At 36.2% G+C, this 21,493-nt stretch overlaps 3 protein-coding genes across 3 annotated transcripts in view; 2 read left to right on the top strand and 1 right to left on the bottom strand.

Moving 5' to 3' along the window:
• Window positions 1–11,505, top strand: part of LOC128855280 (broad-complex core protein isoforms 1/2/3/4/5) — a 43,628-nt gene extending 32,123 nt beyond the window's left edge. The window contains exons 2-3 of the mRNA XM_054090035.1: window positions 1,110–1,988; window positions 9,881–11,505. Coding sequence (XP_053946010.1) covers window positions 1,110–1,988; window positions 9,881–11,331 — 2,330 coding nt within the window. The 3' untranslated portion in view covers window positions 11,332–11,505. The remainder of the gene's footprint in view (window positions 1–1,109; window positions 1,989–9,880) is intronic.
• Window positions 11,506–16,588: 5,083 nt separating this feature from the next.
• LOC128855281 (26S proteasome non-ATPase regulatory subunit 6) lies at window positions 16,589–17,939 on the bottom strand. The gene has a single exon (XM_054090036.1). The coding sequence runs from the start codon at window positions 17,827–17,829 to the stop codon at window positions 16,660–16,662; it is 1,170 nt and encodes a 389-aa protein (XP_053946011.1). The 5' UTR covers window positions 17,830–17,939; the 3' UTR covers window positions 16,589–16,659.
• Window positions 17,940–18,622: 683 nt separating this feature from the next.
• Window positions 18,623–21,071, top strand: LOC128855279 (AP-2 complex subunit mu). Its single transcript, XM_054090034.1, has 3 exons — window positions 18,623–18,948; window positions 19,005–19,443; window positions 19,502–21,071. The coding sequence occupies exons 1-3, from the start codon at window positions 18,772–18,774 to the stop codon at window positions 20,197–20,199; spliced, it is 1,314 nt and encodes a 437-aa protein (XP_053946009.1). The 5' UTR covers window positions 18,623–18,771; the 3' UTR covers window positions 20,200–21,071.
• The last annotated feature ends 422 nt before the right edge of the window (window positions 21,072–21,493 follow it).

Here is a 21,493-nt window from a genome sequence, read left to right as displayed (position 1 = left end):
ACAGGCAAAGTGTCGCGTAAGTGCTCCGCAGAGTAATCTAAGGCCCTTTTTATCTAGGGTTAGTGCAGATTCTGCTCCGTTGGCATTGAAGTTCAAGAACTTTTTAGAGGGATTAAGGCCGTTCCAGAGATCCCTGATTTTAGTTTGGATCCATTTTTTAGTTTCCTGTTTTATATTATTTTTGTTCAAGCCGAAAAATAGGGTTGGCCCAATAATATCCCTTCTGCCACTTTTTTGGCAAAGTTTGCCTTTTCGATTCCTTCGTGTCCCTCATGTCCTGGTACCCGAAGTGAGACCTAATTATGAGTGGCCAGTTTGTTGAGTGCATTATTACACTCTATTAGGAGTTTTGACTTGAATGTGAAGCTATTCAAGGCTTTGGGAACGGGTTGGCTGTCGGAAAGTATTTTAATTTTTATTTTCTCGAACCCTCTTTTGGATATGATATATGGCGTAGAGCTCCTTACTCTAGACCCCACTATTCCTGCTCCTTGGAGCGTTTTTGAACCATCTGTGTACCATTTTTGTGAGTCATCATTTAGCCATATTGGGTTAGTGTTCCACTCTTCTCTAGACGATAAGATACCCTTGTTTAGGGGTAAAGCTTCACACATAATAAATGATAAATAAAAATGTTTCATATAAATATTTGGATATAAAGCTTAATTTTTAATTATTCGAAAGAATATATTTATGGGAAGCGCATTAACGCAATGTGCATAATTGGAGTAATGGATTTCAAAAACTTTGAAACATTGAAGAAAGTAGGTAAAAATGGTTTTCTCGAAAAATTTAGAAAATTTTTAAGGAAATACGGAGATTTAACTGAGAGTGACCACCAAATATTTTTTTATGCTATGATAAATGAATTGCGATCATGCTTATCAGGATACGATTGCTCAAGAAATATTGGATAAGGAAATAACAGATACATATGTATATTGTATGTAATTGTATTTCGCTTTATTCCCGATACCAAACATTTGTGGGCTTTCCTATGTTGCAAAAGCTTCCTACAATTTTTAACCATTTAATAATAATGCGATGTTACTTACACATATCTATTCTCTTCAAATAATCCTGTTTTTTTATCTTAATTGTATTTGCAGTTATCCTAAAAGATGTATCATTCAACATTATGTGCGAACTTCTGGAATTCATGTATCAGGGCGTGGTGAATGTTAAACACACTGAACTCCAATCATTTATGAAAATTGGCCAATTGCTACAAATAAAAGGTCTTGCCACCAATACCTCTTCAAACGCGGGCGCGACTCCAACGGATAAACCGGCTAGTCAAACACATAATACCGATGAAACGAGCGTTGCTGCAGATACAGAAAATAACTGTAAAGTGACCGCGAAAACTGAACCTAACCGTTCTGCCAGTGGAGATGATGCGAATACCTCTGATGGACTCTCAACTGTAAAAATATCAAATCCTATTTCGGTGAAATCACATTCGCCCCCGTCATCGCCATCACCAGTGGGCTTCGACTCTTCTACTTCGGCAAACCAACATAATTTCAAAAGTTCACCAGACAGCAATGTGCCACTGCATCATGAGCCATATCATGCAGGAGCGAATCTCAAACGGCATGCAGACATAAATAGTGATGCATTGTCAGTATATTCGCGCAAACAATTTCGTCGTTCAATAGCATCAGTCGAGCACAATACCGATCATAGTGATAGTGCAGATGCGGATGCTGACTCTGACTATTTCCTTTCGTCCATACCGCATCTAGCAACAAATACATCAGCAGCGGCGGCGGCAGCGGCATTTAGAGGCACATTCAATCCTGCCGCCTTCGGTTTCGAATACAATTTGTACAAAAGCAGTGGAGCAAGTGGTGTCGGTGGAAGTGGCATTGGTGGCAATTGTGGTGGCAATACGTCTGGTGGTAGCGGGCAGGAGTATCCGAACGATTTGCATATTCCAAGTGACTATTCAAAGAATTTCGCAAACCATGTGGACATTCCGCCAAGTATGTAAATATTTTTGCATTTACTATTTATTCGTTTTTTAATGCATGCCATCTGATGAAAAATTTTCATATATGCACACATACATCGCCATGCATACATTATGTGTGTTTTTCCGTTTGTGTTTGTTTTTGTGTCACATTTAATAGCTTCCTATTTTTCTTTTGTTGCATGCACAATTACATAACCGTTACAAATTGCACACTATATTTATTCACATATATATTCTAATAATTTTACTATTTTATCTGCGCACCTGATTTATGTTAATTAATTTATTTATAACGTATACGCTTTTACCAACCTATTTTCTTTTCATACTCCTCAGCTTAAGTCGAAAATATTATTGTATTAAATGTATGTACTCTCCATTTCACATGGAAACTAAATTTATCAGCTGAAAGCCACTGCTTTTTTTATTAACTTTACTACTTTCTCCCCGATTTCCTCCTTTTTGGCGATATATGTAGATATTTATAATATTATGCGGCCTTCTCAACACCATACCTCACCCAATCTCCCTTCTTTCAGAGAATGCAGGAGGGCGTTTAGTAATGACAATTATAGCAGGCATATGTTAGAAATTTTTTTTATTAAAATAGGTGACCTTCTCTAGATAGAAATTTTCCAATCTGCCGCCAGAAAAAATCGAATTTTAAGCCATTTTCGTAAAAAGTTAATATAATTATTGGTCTGCAAGTGCGTAATTATATCATTGCTAGTAAGTAGTCTGGTGAGTGAGCCATATCGGCGAAAGGTTTCCAGTTAAACGGCTCGTCCATTAATTTGTCACACTTTGCATGATGTGATGCAACGAATATGGATTAGAATGCTGGACCATCCGAAGCAAAATTGCGAGCGTAACTTCGGCTGCCACGTGATTGGGGACTCGGCAGCAGAATTCTGTTACACACGTTTTCACACACTCTTCCAATCTGTCATTTTTCAGACGGCAATAAGATAATATGGGCGTTGGCTTTGTTGAATTTTTTCGCATATAACCAACACCGTCTCAGTTTTTTCGTAAACAAACCGCTGTCATACAACAGCAAATAAACTAACCCAAATAGCAGATGTAAAAAAAATTAATGTAGTGCGAAAATTCTGTTTAAGAATTCCGGCTTCATAAGTATATACAGTGTACGAGTACTCTCTCTTATACGAACACCTAAAGAACTGAAAAATGTGTCCTCTTATGGGAGGCGACAGCTTATAAGAAAAGTGTAAAAAAGTTAAATTAATTTTCGACTGATCTTTAATATTTAATCAGTTTTATTTCCAAAACCAGAACAGATATACACATACATATTTGACAAAATAAACAGAATTTTCATTACGATAGAAAAGCACGAGAAATGTAAAGAGCAAATTTTGTTATGAGTGTCTTGTATTCATTTAAAAAAGTCAGAAATTTTAGCTTCGCGAGATTTTTTTTAATTTCAATATCTTGGTGGTGTATATTAAGATCAGCGCCTTTGATGTCGCGGTGATATTAAGAAAGGACATACAACTAACTAAATAAGCCTCTTTATAACAATTTAACTAGTTGTCAATCTCATTTTCTAGTACATTGTCAGAAGAGTTGACCACTCGCTGGTTGCCACTAGTGATATTTTTTGTTTCTTCATCATTTATGAAGACTTGATTACCTAAATTAACACAGTTTCAACGTCAATTTCAATTTGTGTCTGAACTAGATTAATAATGTTCTGAAGTGAGCAAATACCGATAGTAGAAGCTCATCCTCTGCGCTATAACCGTCCTATCGTCATTGGGGAAGTTTGTTTTCTCAAAGTCAGTTTGCCTAAACAATATTTCACTGTCTGTGGATTCACTTACTCCCTTATGAATGAACATATAACAAATTTATTAATTTTGAAAACTCCAAGTCAGAGCTTTTAAGCTGTCAGCTTATGAGAGAACTAAAATATCTTTGGTGAGGGGCAAAAGTGTTCCATGGGAGGCTTGTCTACGCAAAAGCGAAAACTTTAAAAAATCCCTAAGGATTTTTGCGGTACTGAAATATGTACGTGGTATGTGCTGTTAGGAAATCGAAGCGGGATTCCCGTTTTGTGAAATGAATTTTCAAAAGGCAGAGTTTGAAAGGCCATACAGCTGTCCACAAAATAATAGGAGTGCCGACATGAAAAATGTTCAAAGTTCAATTTTTTAGAATAAAATGGTTTTGTTTCAAAACTTTTAGCGTAACATTAATCACATGAGCTATATACATCTATTCGTAGTTAAAACATTTCAATTAAACGTATACATAAACTTAAAATTTAATTCAGGTAAAGATATATAAAAAATTGCTTCCACATAAAAATAGGAGTGATTTGTATAATACTTAGTTTCTCTAAACTTTTAACACTAAATGGTCTTAAAGCTCTTCAAAACTATTTAAAGACATTAATACTTCGTGGTATATCCTCGATTTCTTAACACTGCTTCGCACCTTCGTGGCATTGAGTCGATGAGATCCTGGCAACGCTTAATTGGGATTCCTTCCCATGCCTCTTTTAACACCTTCCATAAATCTTTCGAATTGGTGGGTTTTTGTTGATCAACACATTTTTCAATATCGGTCCATAGATTTTCTATTGGGTTGAGGTCGGGAGACTGAGCAGGCCAGCGCATAAGCTCAATCCCATTGATTCTGAACCATTCTTTCGCTGACTTACTCGTGTGCTTAGGATCATTATCCTTTTGAAATATCCATTTTAGTGGCATATTCCATGTGGCATATGGTAGCATAACTTCTTCTAATACCCTCACATAAACCTTTTGATCCATAATGCCTTCGATTAAATATATTGGACCTACGGCGCCATACGAAAAGCTACCCCATACCATGACCTTAGCGCCAGCATGCATCACTGTTTTTGTTGTGAATCGAGGATTATATTCCATATTGGGTGGGCGTCGAACATACTTTCTGGAGACTGAACTGCCAAACAACTCGATTTTACTTTCATCTGACCACAAAATATTTCGCCATTTACTAGCCGGCCAAGATTTATGCTCCTGTGCAAACTCTATACGGGCTTGCACGTGCTTCTTTTTTAGAAGGGGCACTTTCCGGGGACTTCTTGCGTATAAATTATGATTGACCAAATGTCTGCGTACAGTTTCAGCACTAACTGGTAAATCAAGATCGTCGCGTATTTTCCTTGCGGAAACAAATGGGTTACCTTTCCAGATGCGTATGATGTTGCGATCGTCCTTAGAGGAAAGTTTTTGTTTTCGCCCGCGTTTTTCAGCTTTTGTTTTATAATACAAGGCGTTTACTATCATTTGTGCAGAACATCCAAGTATATTTTGAGTTTTCTTGTACGTTTTTCCGCTGTTATTGAGACTTTTGATTAAAGCTCGCTTCTGTTCCGTACAATGCTTTCCTCTACCCACTAAGACAAAATAAATCAACCCAAATATTAACAATAATTCTTCGAAATTACTAGTAACCTTCTTACTTTTCGATTTTTGTAAATATGTTTGCTGGTTTATCGATATTTTAAGAAACAAAGTTCGCACTCCTATTATTTTGTGTAGCGCAATAACAACCTTCTACAACAAAATGTATTACAGTTTTAAAATAGGGAAAGCAATAATAAATTTCGATTCACATTTCAATACTAGTGACCCGTTATGAATCGGCGTCACTTGCGTTAGCGATAAAAAAAATTGAGAACTCACTTATATTTTTCATATCGGCACTCCTATTTTTTTGTGGACAGCTGTATATTTCAGCGCTGGTTCCATAAAGTTTAAGTTTAATGAAATTAAAATATAGATTATTTATTTAAATTTGATGAAAAAAAATTAATATGTTCTAGATACCGTAAAACACGTTTATATATCTACTTTTATGTACACTTCCTCTTTTACTTAATGCTCTTATATTTTTGCTCAAATATAATAGAGGCCTTCAGAGTGAGTTTGGTAACATTATAGTTCGGTATTGAGTAACGCAGTTAACCTTCTAAGTCTGAAAGCACTTACTTTCTCTCTCTTTCGAATACGTGACAAATCAGCTGAAACTCAACGAAATTTATTTTTTATTTTTTTTCTCTCTGTCCCGTTATTCTTTACAATCAATATTATAAAGACCCATGAAATTATTGTACATGTATATGTAAAATTATTATGGAAGTGCTTTCCTTTTTGTGGAGTGGTAACAATTTACTTATATATACAGGAAATTACGATTCCATACGTCATAAATATGAAACAAAATCGTACGAAAATGGATGATTTATATTTACAGTTTTAGCTTTTCTCTGATTATATTCTTATTATTTGGTCTGCAGTTGTATATAATACAGAATACATAGATTCCAGTTTTATCAGTACTATTTGCTGTTTTGAGTTTTATGTTATTCAAAATATAAACTCGGTAAACCATCATTAGTATTTCGTGGAGGTGAACAATAAAGAAAGAATGATGAAAATAAACAATTGTTTGATAGAAAAAGTGTTAATCGTAAGATATTGAATAAATTGTGACATAGCAATTTGTTTTAATTTTATCTAATTTAGATTTTTTATATGTATGACTATAAATTTAGTAGTTACCTTTAAATTGTAAATATGAATTTTATGCTGAATTAGCGGAAGTTAGAATTAAAACGCTTTTATTTGAGGTAGAAACTTCGTATACAATGAAATTTCTGAGTTATCGATTACTTTGCACACAATTATTTATATATTATACAATATATAAAATAAATGTATACCTAACATTCATCTTAGAACACTGTACATACACGCATAAGGGGTCGTCTTATGTGATTGCTTTGTTTTACAATTCTTTGCTAATTTTTTTGTAACAAACTGTATTATTTAGTTTTTTAATATATTTCTTAATTATTCTAATGTCCTTGTGCATTTATAAAAAGTAGCGCAAAATTAATCACCCTATCGGAAGATTTATAATTTTTCAAATGGCGTCATACGTCACTCATACTTGACACTTGTGAACCATACAGCTGCAGTATACAATCAAACAAGTAATGGAGTGCGCAAAGGTCAAAATAAAGAATTCCATCATTCAAAATATTTTTTTATTTAAAAAAGTTGTTAAAAAAATGTTGATGATAAATTTGCGCCACCTTGTACATCATCGCAGTTTTGCATACAGTTAAATTGACTTCAAGCAAAAACAAAGAAAACCCTGTCAGTCGATGACTGAAACGAAATCTAAAAATTCACAGTCGAGCTCGAATTTAGTCAAAATACTTGGCGACCGTCGTAGTAAAGTATTTTGTGCGTGGTTATTATTCAATGGGACCGTTTGGGACAAAGTTTTTTTCTAACAGCGGTCATCTCTCGGTTGGCAAAAGTAAACTTTTCAGGCTTTTCACAACAAGTAAGGAAGACTAATTTTATGTGTCCGCGCACAGTTTTTAAAATTTTAATTGGGCAGGCGTTAATTTTTTTAACAAGCATACAAACAGGCAATGAGAGTTACAGCTCGTAACATGAAACGGACGGACGGAAATTTAGTATTAGCATATGAAGAGTGGGCGTGGTTTTTATCCGATTTCAACAGTATTTATGTCGGATTTGAATGAGATGAGCCAAAAATGGGATTGGCGCCGCCTATTTTTTAAAATTTTACTTGCGTAATACTTCCGTTCATCATTTCCACCAAATTTTTGTAATTTTGCACCACTTGTAATCGAGCTATCACGTTTTTTGTTTTCTTGCAACTTAAAAAATGCAATTTTGAGAAGGACACATTGAAATATGAATGTGAACTCAGTGGCTGCCACGATTTAGATCTGTCGCCTGCGTGGTGACGATTGCGAAAAATCTGCATTGTGCATAGTTTTAAGCAACGATTTATGCAAAAAAGAAGAAGATGTTTTTGGTAATCCATCACACTAGACGACTCCTTTCAGCTAAATTTGCACTGATTCTTTTTAGCTTTAATTTTGTACTTATAAAAAGTTTTACAAATTTGATTTTTCGGCTTTGTAATTTCTACTATCTGTAAATAATCCACTTTAAAACTTTTAATAGCACAAAAATACTTATTAGAATATTAACGTGTGGTCACCGAAAATGCGCTCTCTCGTAAAAATTCATAATAGGCTGTCTAAACTCTATTTCGAAAAATTCATAGCCAATGTACGATCGATTCGTTGTATAAAATTATTATCCGTTTTTTTCGGGTTATATTTAATGCGATTAATAAGTTGATTTATATCGGGTGTTTTTCAAGAGCTTTAGAACTTAAAATGATAATACAAAACAGAAATATTGTTGGAATTTTTTTTTATTACAATCTGGTAGATAATTTCATGGCATTTTTTTTTTTTTTAATTGAGCCGTAACTAGTGCTCCTTTTACTGTTATTTTCCATACATTAAATAAATAATATTTTTTACATATGATATCAGCTGTCAAACCATAGTTATCGATATCGTTAGTTCTCACGCAGCTAAAAAAACACCCTCTATGTATTCGCAGCATTGACTGAAATTTTAATAATATTATTTTGGGGTAAAAGAGATTCATTAGTTTTGCGTAAATTTTTTGCGCAAATGGTTTAAAACTGTTTTAATGTGGATCTATAGCGATGCTATGACTCCAACTTCGGTTATTTCTGTGATTTTATCGACATTTTCGACATTATCTACATTTTTTTTAACATCAAAAATGCCTTAACGAAATCGCCGAACCGAAAATTGCACGTAATTTGCTGTTACAGTATCGGCACCATAAACACCATTCACAATTTAAGCGGCCTGGCTTGCATTTTTGCTTTTATTAAAGTAAAACTATAAAATGTACCGAAATGCACTGTGTGGACTTCTCTTGTTAATACCTTGTAACTCACAACTGAATGGAACAAACAAAAAACAAAAACAAAATTTGTTTAGTCTGAAATCTCACCTTGGCAACGAGCATAACTTCTAAATTACCGAGAAATAAACCAAGTAATAATTTGAATAAATTAAATTTAATTAAAATACCGAGAAAATAAAGGATTTCTTTTTTCCCAAACTAATATATTATAATATTTTTCAAATAACTCCAAAAATCTTCAATAAGCTTGAATCGCTTGAATAAAATGCTAAATTTCCATTCATTCCATCGACGTCTAAAACTTGTTGATCAAATCTCTTCGAGATCGGATTTTTTCCTTCTGTATCAAATATCTGTTTTTTTCGTTTTGTATTTTTTGATCGTACGACTCCGATGTGTTAAATTTTCTGGTCGCATATCGCTGGGAGCACGGCACTATGCACCCAAAGCTGGCGCGTTAGCAACAAATATGTAATTTAGCTGAGCGGTCTTGTCGGTGCGGTCGAAACATTATTTTTGGCCCTTTAACCGGCTTTTAGCAATTTTAACATTTTCTCTCTGCAGGAAAATTGTTGTTAAGTATATAGAATGCCCTGATCTTTTTGGTATATATAGTTTTTTTAATTATGCACTGCATAGGATTTTCCAACAGATTTATATCTTTCATAAAATCTGTACACATTGAAATTTCGATATAGGTAATACTTTTGCGCGTATGCCTAGTAAAAAACGAGAACCGACAAACAACAAATTTTTGTATATAGCCTGATCTACTGCGGTGCGCCAGAACTGCATTTTTTAAATCGAATTTGTGCAAATTTACAGTGACCATACGTTAATAAGACACATTTTCACGATTACTCTTTTATGTATTGTGTATATATGTACATATCTATCTTATGTAATATGATAAAATATCCCAACGATATTAACATATTACGTGTTTACTTTATCTTTGGCTTTTAACCTTGCCGATGTGCCGTTTATCCGATCTGATTTCAATCCAAACTTGGGTGTCCACAAACGTAAAAACGTTCACAATAATATAATCGTATAACACACATACGCATGTATTTGCTCGTAGATAGCAGCAATGTGGTGATGCTCTCTTCGACGTCACTGTTGCATGGTAACTGCGTATTCAACCGCAACAACACTGTGGCCACACAGCAAGGCATGAAAACTTACTGGCTCTGCAAGTCATATCGCATTAGCATGTGCCGGGCGCGCTGCATAACTCATCAAGGCCGCGTGATATCCGCGACAGGTGTGCATAACCACCCTCCACATATGCGTGGTAGTGGGCTGGGTGGCGGCGGTGTTGGCAATGGAGGCGCAGGTAATCTTAGCAGTGGTAGTGGAACTGGTGGAGGATTTTCAATTGATTCTAGTGCTCAGCAATCAGCGCCAGTGCCAAGCTCCATTTCACCATCAATTAATTTAAACTCAATTAATATGTCCGGCGTTCTACTGGCGGGTGGCTGTACTGTTGCAAATAGTATGAATACCAGTGCTGGAGCACGGCTGCATCATAGCACGGCTGGCAGTGTTCTTGGTGCATCGATGTATCAACAACATAACTCAATGCATAATTCTCCTTCGCAACAACTGCAGTTGCATCATCATCAGCAACAACAACAACAGCAACAACAGTTGCAGCAGCAGCAACAGCAGTTGCATTCAGTGGGTGGGGCAACGCCGCCACCTCCTATGTCGGCAGGTCTGATGGGTAACTCGCAAATGCACCCGCATTCATCTCAGTCATCGACTAGTCTTTTAATGCCCCATCACTCAACGACTGAAAGCGGAAGCAGCCACAGCAATTTACATCACCATCACCACCAGCAGCATTCGGTTGGCAGTTCAGGAAACGGTCCGGGAGCGAGTGCTGCTAGTGGATCGCAAGGCTTACATTCGAACAGTGTAATACAAAATATCTTACATAGTGTCAATGCATCTAATGTTATGCATCACCATCACCATCCACAATTGCCGCACATGTCGCATATGTCGCTGCATCCACACCACCCGCATTCGCATGAGCAACAACCGCATGAACAATCGGCTCAACAACATCAACCGCATTTGGAGATAACTCCGCTAATGCAATCACCACCGCTACCACCACCACCGCCACTTCATTTGCAAAGCCCATCGAATCACAGTAATCAGTCACAACACGGCAGTGGTGGCGGTAATTCGCTTAGCTCACCAATAACAACAACACCGGCAGCAGGTTCAAGCAGTAGCGCACTCAAATCGCCAGCACAGGCGAGCCTCAGTGACGATGCGGCCTGTTTATCGGAGGCGCAATCGCATCAAGTTCATTCTGCGCATTTGAGCGGCGTAGAACAACAGCAACAACATCTGCTGGGTCATGGCAGAACACTTTCACCGTCCGAAATTAACGCAAACACTGCCGTGCCCAGCCATTCAACCGATGGCGCGAGCGAGACGCAACATCAGGCGCACGTTATCGATTCAATTACGATATCACCCGGCGAAGGGCATAACTTCAAAATGGAAGATATGTAACTGCTAAGTTCCTTAACGGCTCATTTTGAATGCAACAAAACGCTAAAATGACTCAGTGCATACATTCGATGTGCACAGCGCCAGTTTTTGTCTATTATTAATATTATACATATTATGATTACGGACATACATAAATATATACAAGCCAATGTAGAAATTAAAACTTTAGTAGTTTTTAAGTACATATAGAATACTGTTGCATTTGTGATGGGAATTAATTTTTTTTGTCAAATTGCATTCGGTAAGTGTGCAAAAGGGGGCAAACACCGAGGGGCGAGAATTGGTAAGTTAAAGTTTCCAGCATCAAATTTTAAATACAAATAATTTAGTTTTAACACAGAAATGCTATAAAACGAGTTGTTGTTGCAACATCATACAATTTTGCACAGGTTTTTTTCTGGTGACGCAGAATATACTGAAATCTTTCAACTTTACAACTTTTCAATTAAAGAAATAAACACAACGTAGGTATTTAGTCTTAGAATGATTTTTTTTTTTTTAATTCTTAAACAATTTTATTTTGTGAGTCCTAATGTGACAAATGTATGTGATTTTTAAGCTTCAAAACTTATTTTTGGTCAAAACGCTTTCGTCCTCAAATTAGTCGCAATTTTAAATTACGGCACGTGGCACGCGACTCGCCAACTAGGATTTAACATTTTATTGATATGTGTAGCTGTGTTTACCGGCATGAAAACAACGATAATAGATTATCAGGTTTGCTATTTAGCTATGGTGAAAAAGAAAAATGTGAGGAGAACTTTGGCTGCCACGCCACTTGGGGATTCGGTAGACAAATTTTGCACGATCAGTGTCATTGGTTGATTTGTTTCGTATATCACCAATACAATCTCGGTTTTTTTGTAAACACACCCCAAGTGAGGTCAGCTCATCAGCTGATTCTGTCAAATTCGCTGACAGACGAAATCACTTAGAAATCTGTTTACTATGGCATGAAAAAGCTAAAATCGCGCAAAAGCACGTGGCAACACAAAAAAGGGACATTTAGAAGTAATATGACACCACCTCCGTTATGACCCGCTTTACATGCGACGCTGTGTTGTAAAGTTTGTATGGGAAAGATACAACGCAGAAACGACCTTAAGCGAATTTGTTTGGAATCGCTAAGCTCATAAGAAACTTGCTTAGATCAACACTTCCAAGCATTTATTTTTTATTTTATTCATCCATGAACAATAAATACTTACAGACTATAATTTACAGGATATATGAGTAAAACAGGAAACTTGAGCTAAGTTACAAAATTAAGATATTTGTTAAAAATTGATTTAGGCAGGAGAAATCTAACTCGAAAGAAGTTGAGTTCTGATTAAATTCACTAATAGCTCGACTAATATAATCATAAACTCCCTGAACTATGCTAAAGATGAAATTCAACGAGAACATTGACCTCCTTTTGACCTTTGCTTTCATCTTTGACCTTTCAAGCTTTAACTCTTTTAAATTTAGATCTTACAAGCTAGGTGATCGTAAAAATATTTTGAGGTATTCCTTTGAATACGCTTAATTCTGGCGATCTAGAATTTATGAAAACGATGCCAGTTAATGGCCGCATATTCTGAATATGACGTTTAAAAGAGGTTTTTAACAGTTTTAAAATGTATGGATCACAAAATACTATTTAGAAATAATGAAGTTCATATGGGCGTTGAACGAAAATTTAAAATCAATAATTAGCTCAATACCCTTAATTTTTTGAATTGTCTGCAAAGCACAAGTAGCAATCGAAATACAAGTTGTTAAGCTCGTATTGAAGATTCATCAGATCCAATGAATTCATCACAATCATGTATTACTTCAAAGAGCATGAGAACTTAACGTGATAATACAAAACAGAAATATTGTTGGAATGCATTTTTTTCATAATCTGGTAGATTATTATATGTCATTTATTTTTTGAATTGAGCCGTAAGCCGTGGTAGCTAGTGCTCCTTTTATTGTAAAAAATTTTTTTTAATGTTATACTGATAAAATTTATGTACTACATTCTTTTTTAACCTAAAAAGCAACTAGTGACAAATAAAATTTACAATTGTTCAAAGCTTGAAAACTTCGCACAACCATTTGAGCAGCTTAGCTCGTTGAGTTGAAGTGTTCGATACCCGGGTATTATTCGCTAGATAATTTTTTTTCTTTGCTCTAAGTTCTCTTACAAATTTTTTATTTTTATTTTTCCGTGTGGTTGCCTGGTGCTAGTGATTCGCAGTGGAAAAAAATTCAGACCTGTCAAAACACTTCTATCAGGACAGGCACGGGATGCCTCCTGATATCTCCACTGCAATAACTTCACAACGAGGCCGCCATGTTCCCAGTCAAGGAGCACAGCAAAATGCTAAGCAAGGAATTTCTTTCAACGATGCAGACATTTGCTAGCGCTTGCGCCACCTCCAAGCGAGTCAGAATATATCTCTTCGACCACACCGACGAGATCCAGAACCAAATACAACTGCAATTATTGGTTAGTATATAGACAGACATTAAACGACATCCATTTGGAGGTTCTCACCACCTTCCCAAACTCCCGACCTCCGAGCGGCGTTATCGGAATCCAATTACCACCCATTGCAGGCGAAGAGCTTCAGCTGCCTTGTGAGGCCCGCGTAACCTTAGCTCAATTACGGCCTGGATATTGTATTGAGGAACGGTGCATCGAAAGCGTCAAATACTGTGTCAAAAAAGTAGTCTCCCATTTTTTACATTTTTTTGAAAACCTTATACTCGAGGGTAATTTGACGTAAAGGACACCGTTGGACACCTTTTTTTAAACCTTTGGTTGGGCACCCGGGTCGAGCCTTTTTTCGTCCTGTTCGAGGATCATTTTTAAAAGGTTATAACAATTAATTGATAGAAAATTAAGTTTTAGGGAGTTAGCTATAATAGAAATATGTTAAAGTCACGTCTAAAGTCGAAAAGGCCAGTCTGGCTTTTAAAGAATGTCTTATTTTGTCTTTAAAAGTCTTGTTTTAAATAAAGAAAAGTTTTGACTCCACCAATATTTTTATTTTAATTTTTTAGTGTGCTTAAGTGTTGTTTAAGTAAGTTTTATTATTATATATTACTATAATATGACCAATATCTTGAAACAAATTTTTTCTCCAAGCACCATCATATAAATTCATGTACTTGTGTGCAGATATGGAATAAAATATTGACCAGGAAAACTCTTTTTAAGAAATACATAGGCTTGGAGCTGTCACTTTACACGATATTTCTCAATTTTATTTAACTCTCAAGTCGGAATATTCGATTGGCCTACTGCAAACGGTATACAAGTATGTATGTATCCATCTTGTTTCATCTAATATTTCGGTTGGTCATTTTTAGTTTCAAAATAATCACAACAAGCTTAAACTTAAAATTTAATTAATATCTTTCAAAGCTAACAACAGTAAAAAAGTGCGAATAAAAAAATTTTTTTCAGACTAAAAATAAATGAAGTTGAAAAAAAAAATCATTTAATTAGAATAGTTAATTTCAGGTCATTTGAAATATTAAATTCATGATCAGTTACTTATCACAACAAATCAGCAACTGATCATAAATTTAAAATTTACTTTCAGTTACTTACCCACGACAGTCGGTTCTTCGTGACCGTATCCGGCCAAGGACTGTCACTTCAGCAGCATTCCCCGTATATGCATAGGGAATGTTTATGCTGCTACAGCAACACGGCAAATTTTCAATATAAATTTATTAAAAAAATAACAGCTTTTATATAAAAAACATGCCACTATTATTTCCTTTGTAAAGTTTTTCATTCCAGGCTAAGTAGCATAACAACTTAATTTTATCGTCGAAATGGCAGAAGCATTTCGTTAGTAAGATATTTCATAAATATTATAAAAAGAAGGTCGAGGTTAGCAAATTTATCTCCAAAACGGGTACATACATCTGTGTATATACTTTGTATGTATGCATATATGCACATATATACGTATTCAATTATTGACAAGTTCCCGATTTTGAATAGAGTGAATCGTATTTACAATCCACTTCCTGTTGCATGCATTAGCAGTTATACGTAAGTTCGTAAACAAGGTGAAACTAATAATAATAAGATTTGGTAAAGTTTAAGCTCATGAGGACATAACACCTTCATACATACATATATATGTACATACATGCGTAACAAATACATTTTGGGGAGTTAGCCAAATGTCTTGTCCATGGATCAAAATCACTCTAGTTAGCAATAACTCATTCACATTCATATTCCCAAATAACAATTCAAGAATATACTCTAATTGTCTGCTCTTCCACCTATGTATGTACGCTGTAGTTGCTCCTGGTGAACATTGGTTTCACGGTAAGCTAGAGTTTATGCTGAGCCAACGCGGAAAGCCACTGCTGGTACATGATGGTCATACATTTGGTATTCAATATGTGCGTAAGGACAAGAAATATTGGCAGTGTAATTTGTCGAGGAAATTTAATTGTAAAGCTCGTGTCACCACCACAGACACTGGCGAAATCATTGTGACAAACAACGAGCATTGCCACACTGAAATACGTCAGCATCTGCGCAAGGATTATCAACGAAATAAAGTAATGATGAACGCGCTATTAAATCTGAGCACAAATATAAGACGCCAAAGCAATAATGGTAATAATTTAAGTAATTTTTCGGCACTAGCTGCTCATAGCAGTAGTTTACTGAATGCTGCCGCCACTGCCGCAGGAATGGGATCAGCCGGTAGCGGTAGTTTGCACAGTTTTCACAGTGACGATGCAGAACAACAGCAACTTATTCAGGGAGTTGTTGATTTCACAAAAAATAGAGGTATGAACTCTCCATCATCGCGCTCCGCGCCTGTCACACACAATCAAATAACAATAGATGAAAATATCGACACATTGGCTCCCTTGGACTGTGGTGTGCGGCAAGCTACAACGGCGGGACAAAGTGATTGCGAAAAAGAGTTATATAGCCGTAGCAACAGTTTTAATGGGGCAGCCTGGAAGTGTAAAAACGAAGTCACCGATTCCTGAAATCAAAAGGAATGATTGGTTTATTTTACCAAACTCTTTTATGAACGCAAATTTATATAAAATCCATTTTACCAAAGACCTCCGTAACTCGGAAGCTTAAAAAAAAAGCATATAAAATACTCGTACTTGTTTAATCCAATGTACAACAGCCAAATCCAAAGAATTTTTTATCTACATTTTTTGCTAAATATAAAATCAATTTATACCAATTCATTAAGCTTTAGGAATATTTTTTAATAAAATACAATTTGGGGAAGTGATTTGTTTTATTTTGCATTTCATCTATACAAATCGGTTTAATAAAAATATTTGTTTCATTTAAATATTAATGACACGACTTAACTTCTGAATACGGTTGAGTAGTAAATCGCCTTGTTTAATGGTAGCTTGGTACTGCCAATTTTTGTTATCCGGTCGATTAGTTTCTACAATCCCGCCGACCCGATCTACCTTGGCATGAAGCCGCCCAGCAGCGATGAAACGTGACAACTCTTGGTCTATGTAGTCAACATCTACTCCAAATGCCTCTGCCATGTATTGCAATGTTAACGAACGATAGGATTCAAGCAGTTGTGTGTAAGCAAGAATCCGCATTTCACGTACGTAAAAACGATAGTGGGGATGTGCTAAATAGTCGCTGCGCAGCACTAATTCCACCTCTGCTAAGTGTTTGAAAAATTCGGCATACTGGCAGTTGTATAAAGCAAATAGATAATTTTTTACGTCAGGCAAACCATGAAGTACTTCCTGGATCTCTGCTCCCTTCACAACTTTGTCTCGCAATTCATTACGCGGCAAAGAAATCATTGCTACATATACAGTGTAGCGTACAAATGTGGGATAATCCATCAACTCATATGAGGTGAAGGTACTCACAGTATCCAAAAAGAAATTGGCAGCTGCTTTGAGATCACGCACTGCCACTGAATATATTCCCTGATACACTTTTAGACGATTGCGCCGATCCCAGTCTCCACCTTCTTCTATTAGATATTTGGCCTTATCAATATTTCTTGTGATTAAATCATGGTCTAGATAGAAGAGACCAAGACGAATAAGATGGAAGATTATATCTAAACGATGACCAAGCGATACCGTTTTCTCATATGTTTTCCGGAAAGCCGTTTCGGCAGCGGCCTTGTCACCGATGCGACACAAATATTCAGACTTCTTTAAATTTGCTTCACGCACTTCCATTTCACCTAAATTTTGCTCTGCATCTTCGATTGCTTCATCCAACTTTGTTAATTCCAAACGATTTTGTTCACGCATACGAGCAAGTAATTCCTTGTCCACCGGCCAGTCCAATTCCGAACATATGTACTCATACCAAGGGGCCATGTTGTCAGCACGGACTGCGTCCAGTAGTTTCGCTTTCAAGGCAGCATCTTGTTTATGCTCGGGTAGCGACAAAAGAAACTTGTACTGGGCTAATTCGAGTTTTGGGTTCTTCTCCAGACCTTCTTCTTCCAAGTCTTCGACAGGCATTTTATTTTAATATACCGCAAAAATTGTAATCGCAAACGAACTTAACAAGGCAACAAATTTTTGTTATTCAAGCCGCACAGTCATGTACTGCCTAAAGTTGGCTGCGATTCGTAGGCAGTGTTCATGTCATTTATTTCAAATATGTACATGCCTATTCGTAACGTTCTCGTACGCTACAGTTTGAGCAAATTGGTACTAGTAGGTACTAAATTGGTACTAATCCGTCCGTTGCGGCAACGAATTAGGCTGACAGCAAAATAAATTATGTGCATTTGAGTCGAAGCACCACATACGTGTCATACGCAATGCCGGAATGTACAAAACCTGGCAACCTTCTATTTTTACGGTTACTATCACGGTAAACCAATTACAGAAGGAGGCACCTGCCGAAGGAAAACACATTCCTATAGTAAACACAAATGAAATGCTGTATAGTACAAAAGTTTAAATAGAGAATTTTACATTTTTTAAACCTTTTTGAATTACACGACATGAAAATGTGCTAGTGTTTACTATTTTTACGTGTTTGTACTTTTTATATTTGGCTCTCTCAGAGAGATTGTTGCCAAATTCGTAAAAATCGCTTTTCAGGTTTTCACTGGGAAAGTTTTGTTGGGAAAGAGTGAATAAAGCCCTAGTATGTGTACTTTTCGTCTTAGGATTTTATTAGAATATTAATCTGAGAGTGCCAAACAGTAAAAGGAAATGCAATCTTTCAAATAAGTAAGTAACAGCATTAGTAATAGTTCAAATCATTAGCTGCTCTGCAATGCAACTGTGTAAAATTAGGCGAATTCGCTGACAGCTGTCAGGAGGGCCGAAAAAAGAAGGTGTTGATCGATAATCGTAGTAAAGTGAAAAACTAATAAAATTATCAATTTAAATAGGGCGTTTCAGTGTTATCTATCCTCATTAAGGAAGTAAAAAACTGTTTTTGCTAAAATGATTGGTGGATTATTTGTGTATAATCACAAGGGGGAGGTATTAATCAGTAGGGTATATCGCGATGATATTGGCCGTAATGCAGTGGATGCTTTTCGTGTCAACGTCATCCATGCACGGCAGCAAGTACGTTCCCCGGTAACGAATATTGCTCGAACAAGCTTTTTCCACATAAAGGTATAGTATTAAAATATAGTTACAAATATTATTTGAAATGAACAAAATATTTTTAGCGTGCCAATATTTGGCTGGCTGCGGTTACGAAGCAAAATGTGAACGCGGCGATGGTATTCGAATTCTTATTAAAAATTATCGAAGTAATGCAATCATACTTTGGTAAAATTTCCGAAGAGAACATCAAGAATAACTTCGTTCTAATATATGAATTGCTGGACGAGATTCTCGATTTCGGCTATCCGCAGAACACGGACTCGGGCACGCTGAAGACGTTCATCACCCAACAGGGCATTAAATCCGCCACCAAGGAAGAGCAGATGCAAATCACCTCTCAGGTGACCGGTCAGATCGGCTGGCGGCGCGAAGGTATAAAATACCGTCGCAATGAACTTTTCCTCGACGTGTTGGAGTACGTGAATCTGCTGATGAGCCCACAGGGGCAAGTACTTTCCGCCCATGTTGCTGGAAAAGTGGTCATGAAGTCGTATCTTTCGGGTATGTAGTGTGAAAAGAAATTGTGTACATCCATCTTATCGTTATTATGTGCTTCCAGGCATGCCCGAGTGTAAATTTGGTATTAACGACAAAATAGTGATGGAGTCGAAAGGTCGTGGTATTGGGGGCAATTCCGAGGCGGAGACTTCTCGTTCAGGCAAGCCTGTTGTAGTAATCGACGATTGTCAGTTTCATCAATGTGTCAAGTTGAGCAAATTCGAGACAGAACACTCTATTAGTTTTATTCCACCCGATGGTGAATTCGAGCTCATGCGCTATCGTACTACCAAAGACATTTCACTGCCATTCCGAGTTATACCGCTTGTACGAGAAGTAGGGCGAACTAAAATGGAGGTGAAAATCGTACTGAAGTCCAATTTTAAACCTTCACTATTGGGTCAGAAAATTGAAGTAAAAATTCCAACACCATTGAATACTTCGGGTGTCCAATTGATTTGCCTGAAAGGCAAGGCAAAATATAAAGCTTCGGACAATGCAATTGTCTGGAAGATTAAACGGATGGCCGGCATGAAAGAAACACAACTTTCGGCAGAAATCGAGTTATTGGAGACGGACACGAAGAAAAAATGGACACGCCCACCTATTTCAATGAATTTCGAAGTACCATTCGCGCCATCCGGCTTTAAAGTACGCTATTTGAAAGTATTTGAACCAAAGCTCAATTACTCTGACCACGATGTTGTGAAATGGGTGCGCTACATAGGACGCAGTGGCCTATATGAAACTCGCTGTTGAACAGGTGAAGTTTAGGCGTGTATTTTCCCGATTTGTATTCTCAATCAAATTGAATATCTTATATTCCACACTAGTTGTAAAATGTGTGTATATCCTTTATTATCTACATTTATACATACATGTATACGTATTAATCATATAATTTAATCACATTTCCTATTATATAATCCCAACTTTCTAACGTTATTAGATGCACTTATGTCTATTCCTCAATTTTATACCTATGATATTATTTTGTATTTTATTTACATCGTCAACGTTAATTGTAGAAGCGTTTCTTCATATCGAACAATGCTCTCACTTTACGATTCTTAGATTTCCCTTCTATCTTTTGGAGCAGTTAGCAAATTTGAACAAATATAACCGCTAATTTAATGTAGCTAAAAGCAAGGAATATTTTGCGGACTAATAAGTGTCTAGAAAATATTAAAAAATACGTTATCTCTGCCAATCTTAACTCTGTAAAAACAAACGAATGAACAGAATTACTTACAAATTATGGTTAAAAGATATTAAATTTCTAACCTATGGATGCACATTCCGTGTAAGCTAAATGTATAACTGGTTTACAGAGAAGTGGAAGTGACGCATTGGGGTGCAAAAACATGTGCTGACCGGATTGCTATTCATAAATAGTGAGGAGCTCATACTAATTCGCTCTTGTGTCTGCGTAAATAAATGTTAAAATTTGCAATAATCATTACACACACATATATTGCTCCTATTTCCTCTGTTGTATGATAAGTATAAACATATAGACGTAAGATAATAAATATGAATAATTCAAGTACACAAAACTCGAACATTTAGAAATACAATAATTATGTTAAAAGTGTTGAATTTCAAAGTGAGAAATAAATAATATTCACTAAGCGTTGTTTTATTTGTGTACAGTGGCCAATTCTAGTACTCAACTTAAACGTGATAAGAGTCATAAAGCAGCAATTAAAATCTTAGTAGTCGGTGCGTATCTAACAGGAGCGCAGAAATGCATCAAGTGCCAGCGCAAGTACTGCATTTACGACTTCAAATGCTTTGATTTCTACTAGGAACCAGAAATACTATATTAGAACAGTGCCGTTGTATGCTGCCAGGCATAAACGTGGATTATTTCATGCCTGTTTGACAGAATACGAAATATTTTTACCAAAAACGATCAAGAAAGAATTTTTAAGAATTATTTAATTAAACTATAAAAGGGCGCCTCCAGAGATGACAGAAGACCCATCATTGTTTCGAACAAAGGAATATCCGAATGGAGCGTTGCAACGGGTCTAGCGATCTAGAAGAGGTT

This window comes from Anastrepha ludens, chromosome 2 (assembly GCF_028408465.1).
Source record: "Anastrepha ludens isolate Willacy chromosome 2, idAnaLude1.1, whole genome shotgun sequence".
Lineage (NCBI taxonomy): Eukaryota > Metazoa > Arthropoda > Insecta > Diptera > Tephritidae > Anastrepha > Anastrepha ludens.
This window is presented reverse-complemented; position numbering and strand designations above follow the sequence as displayed.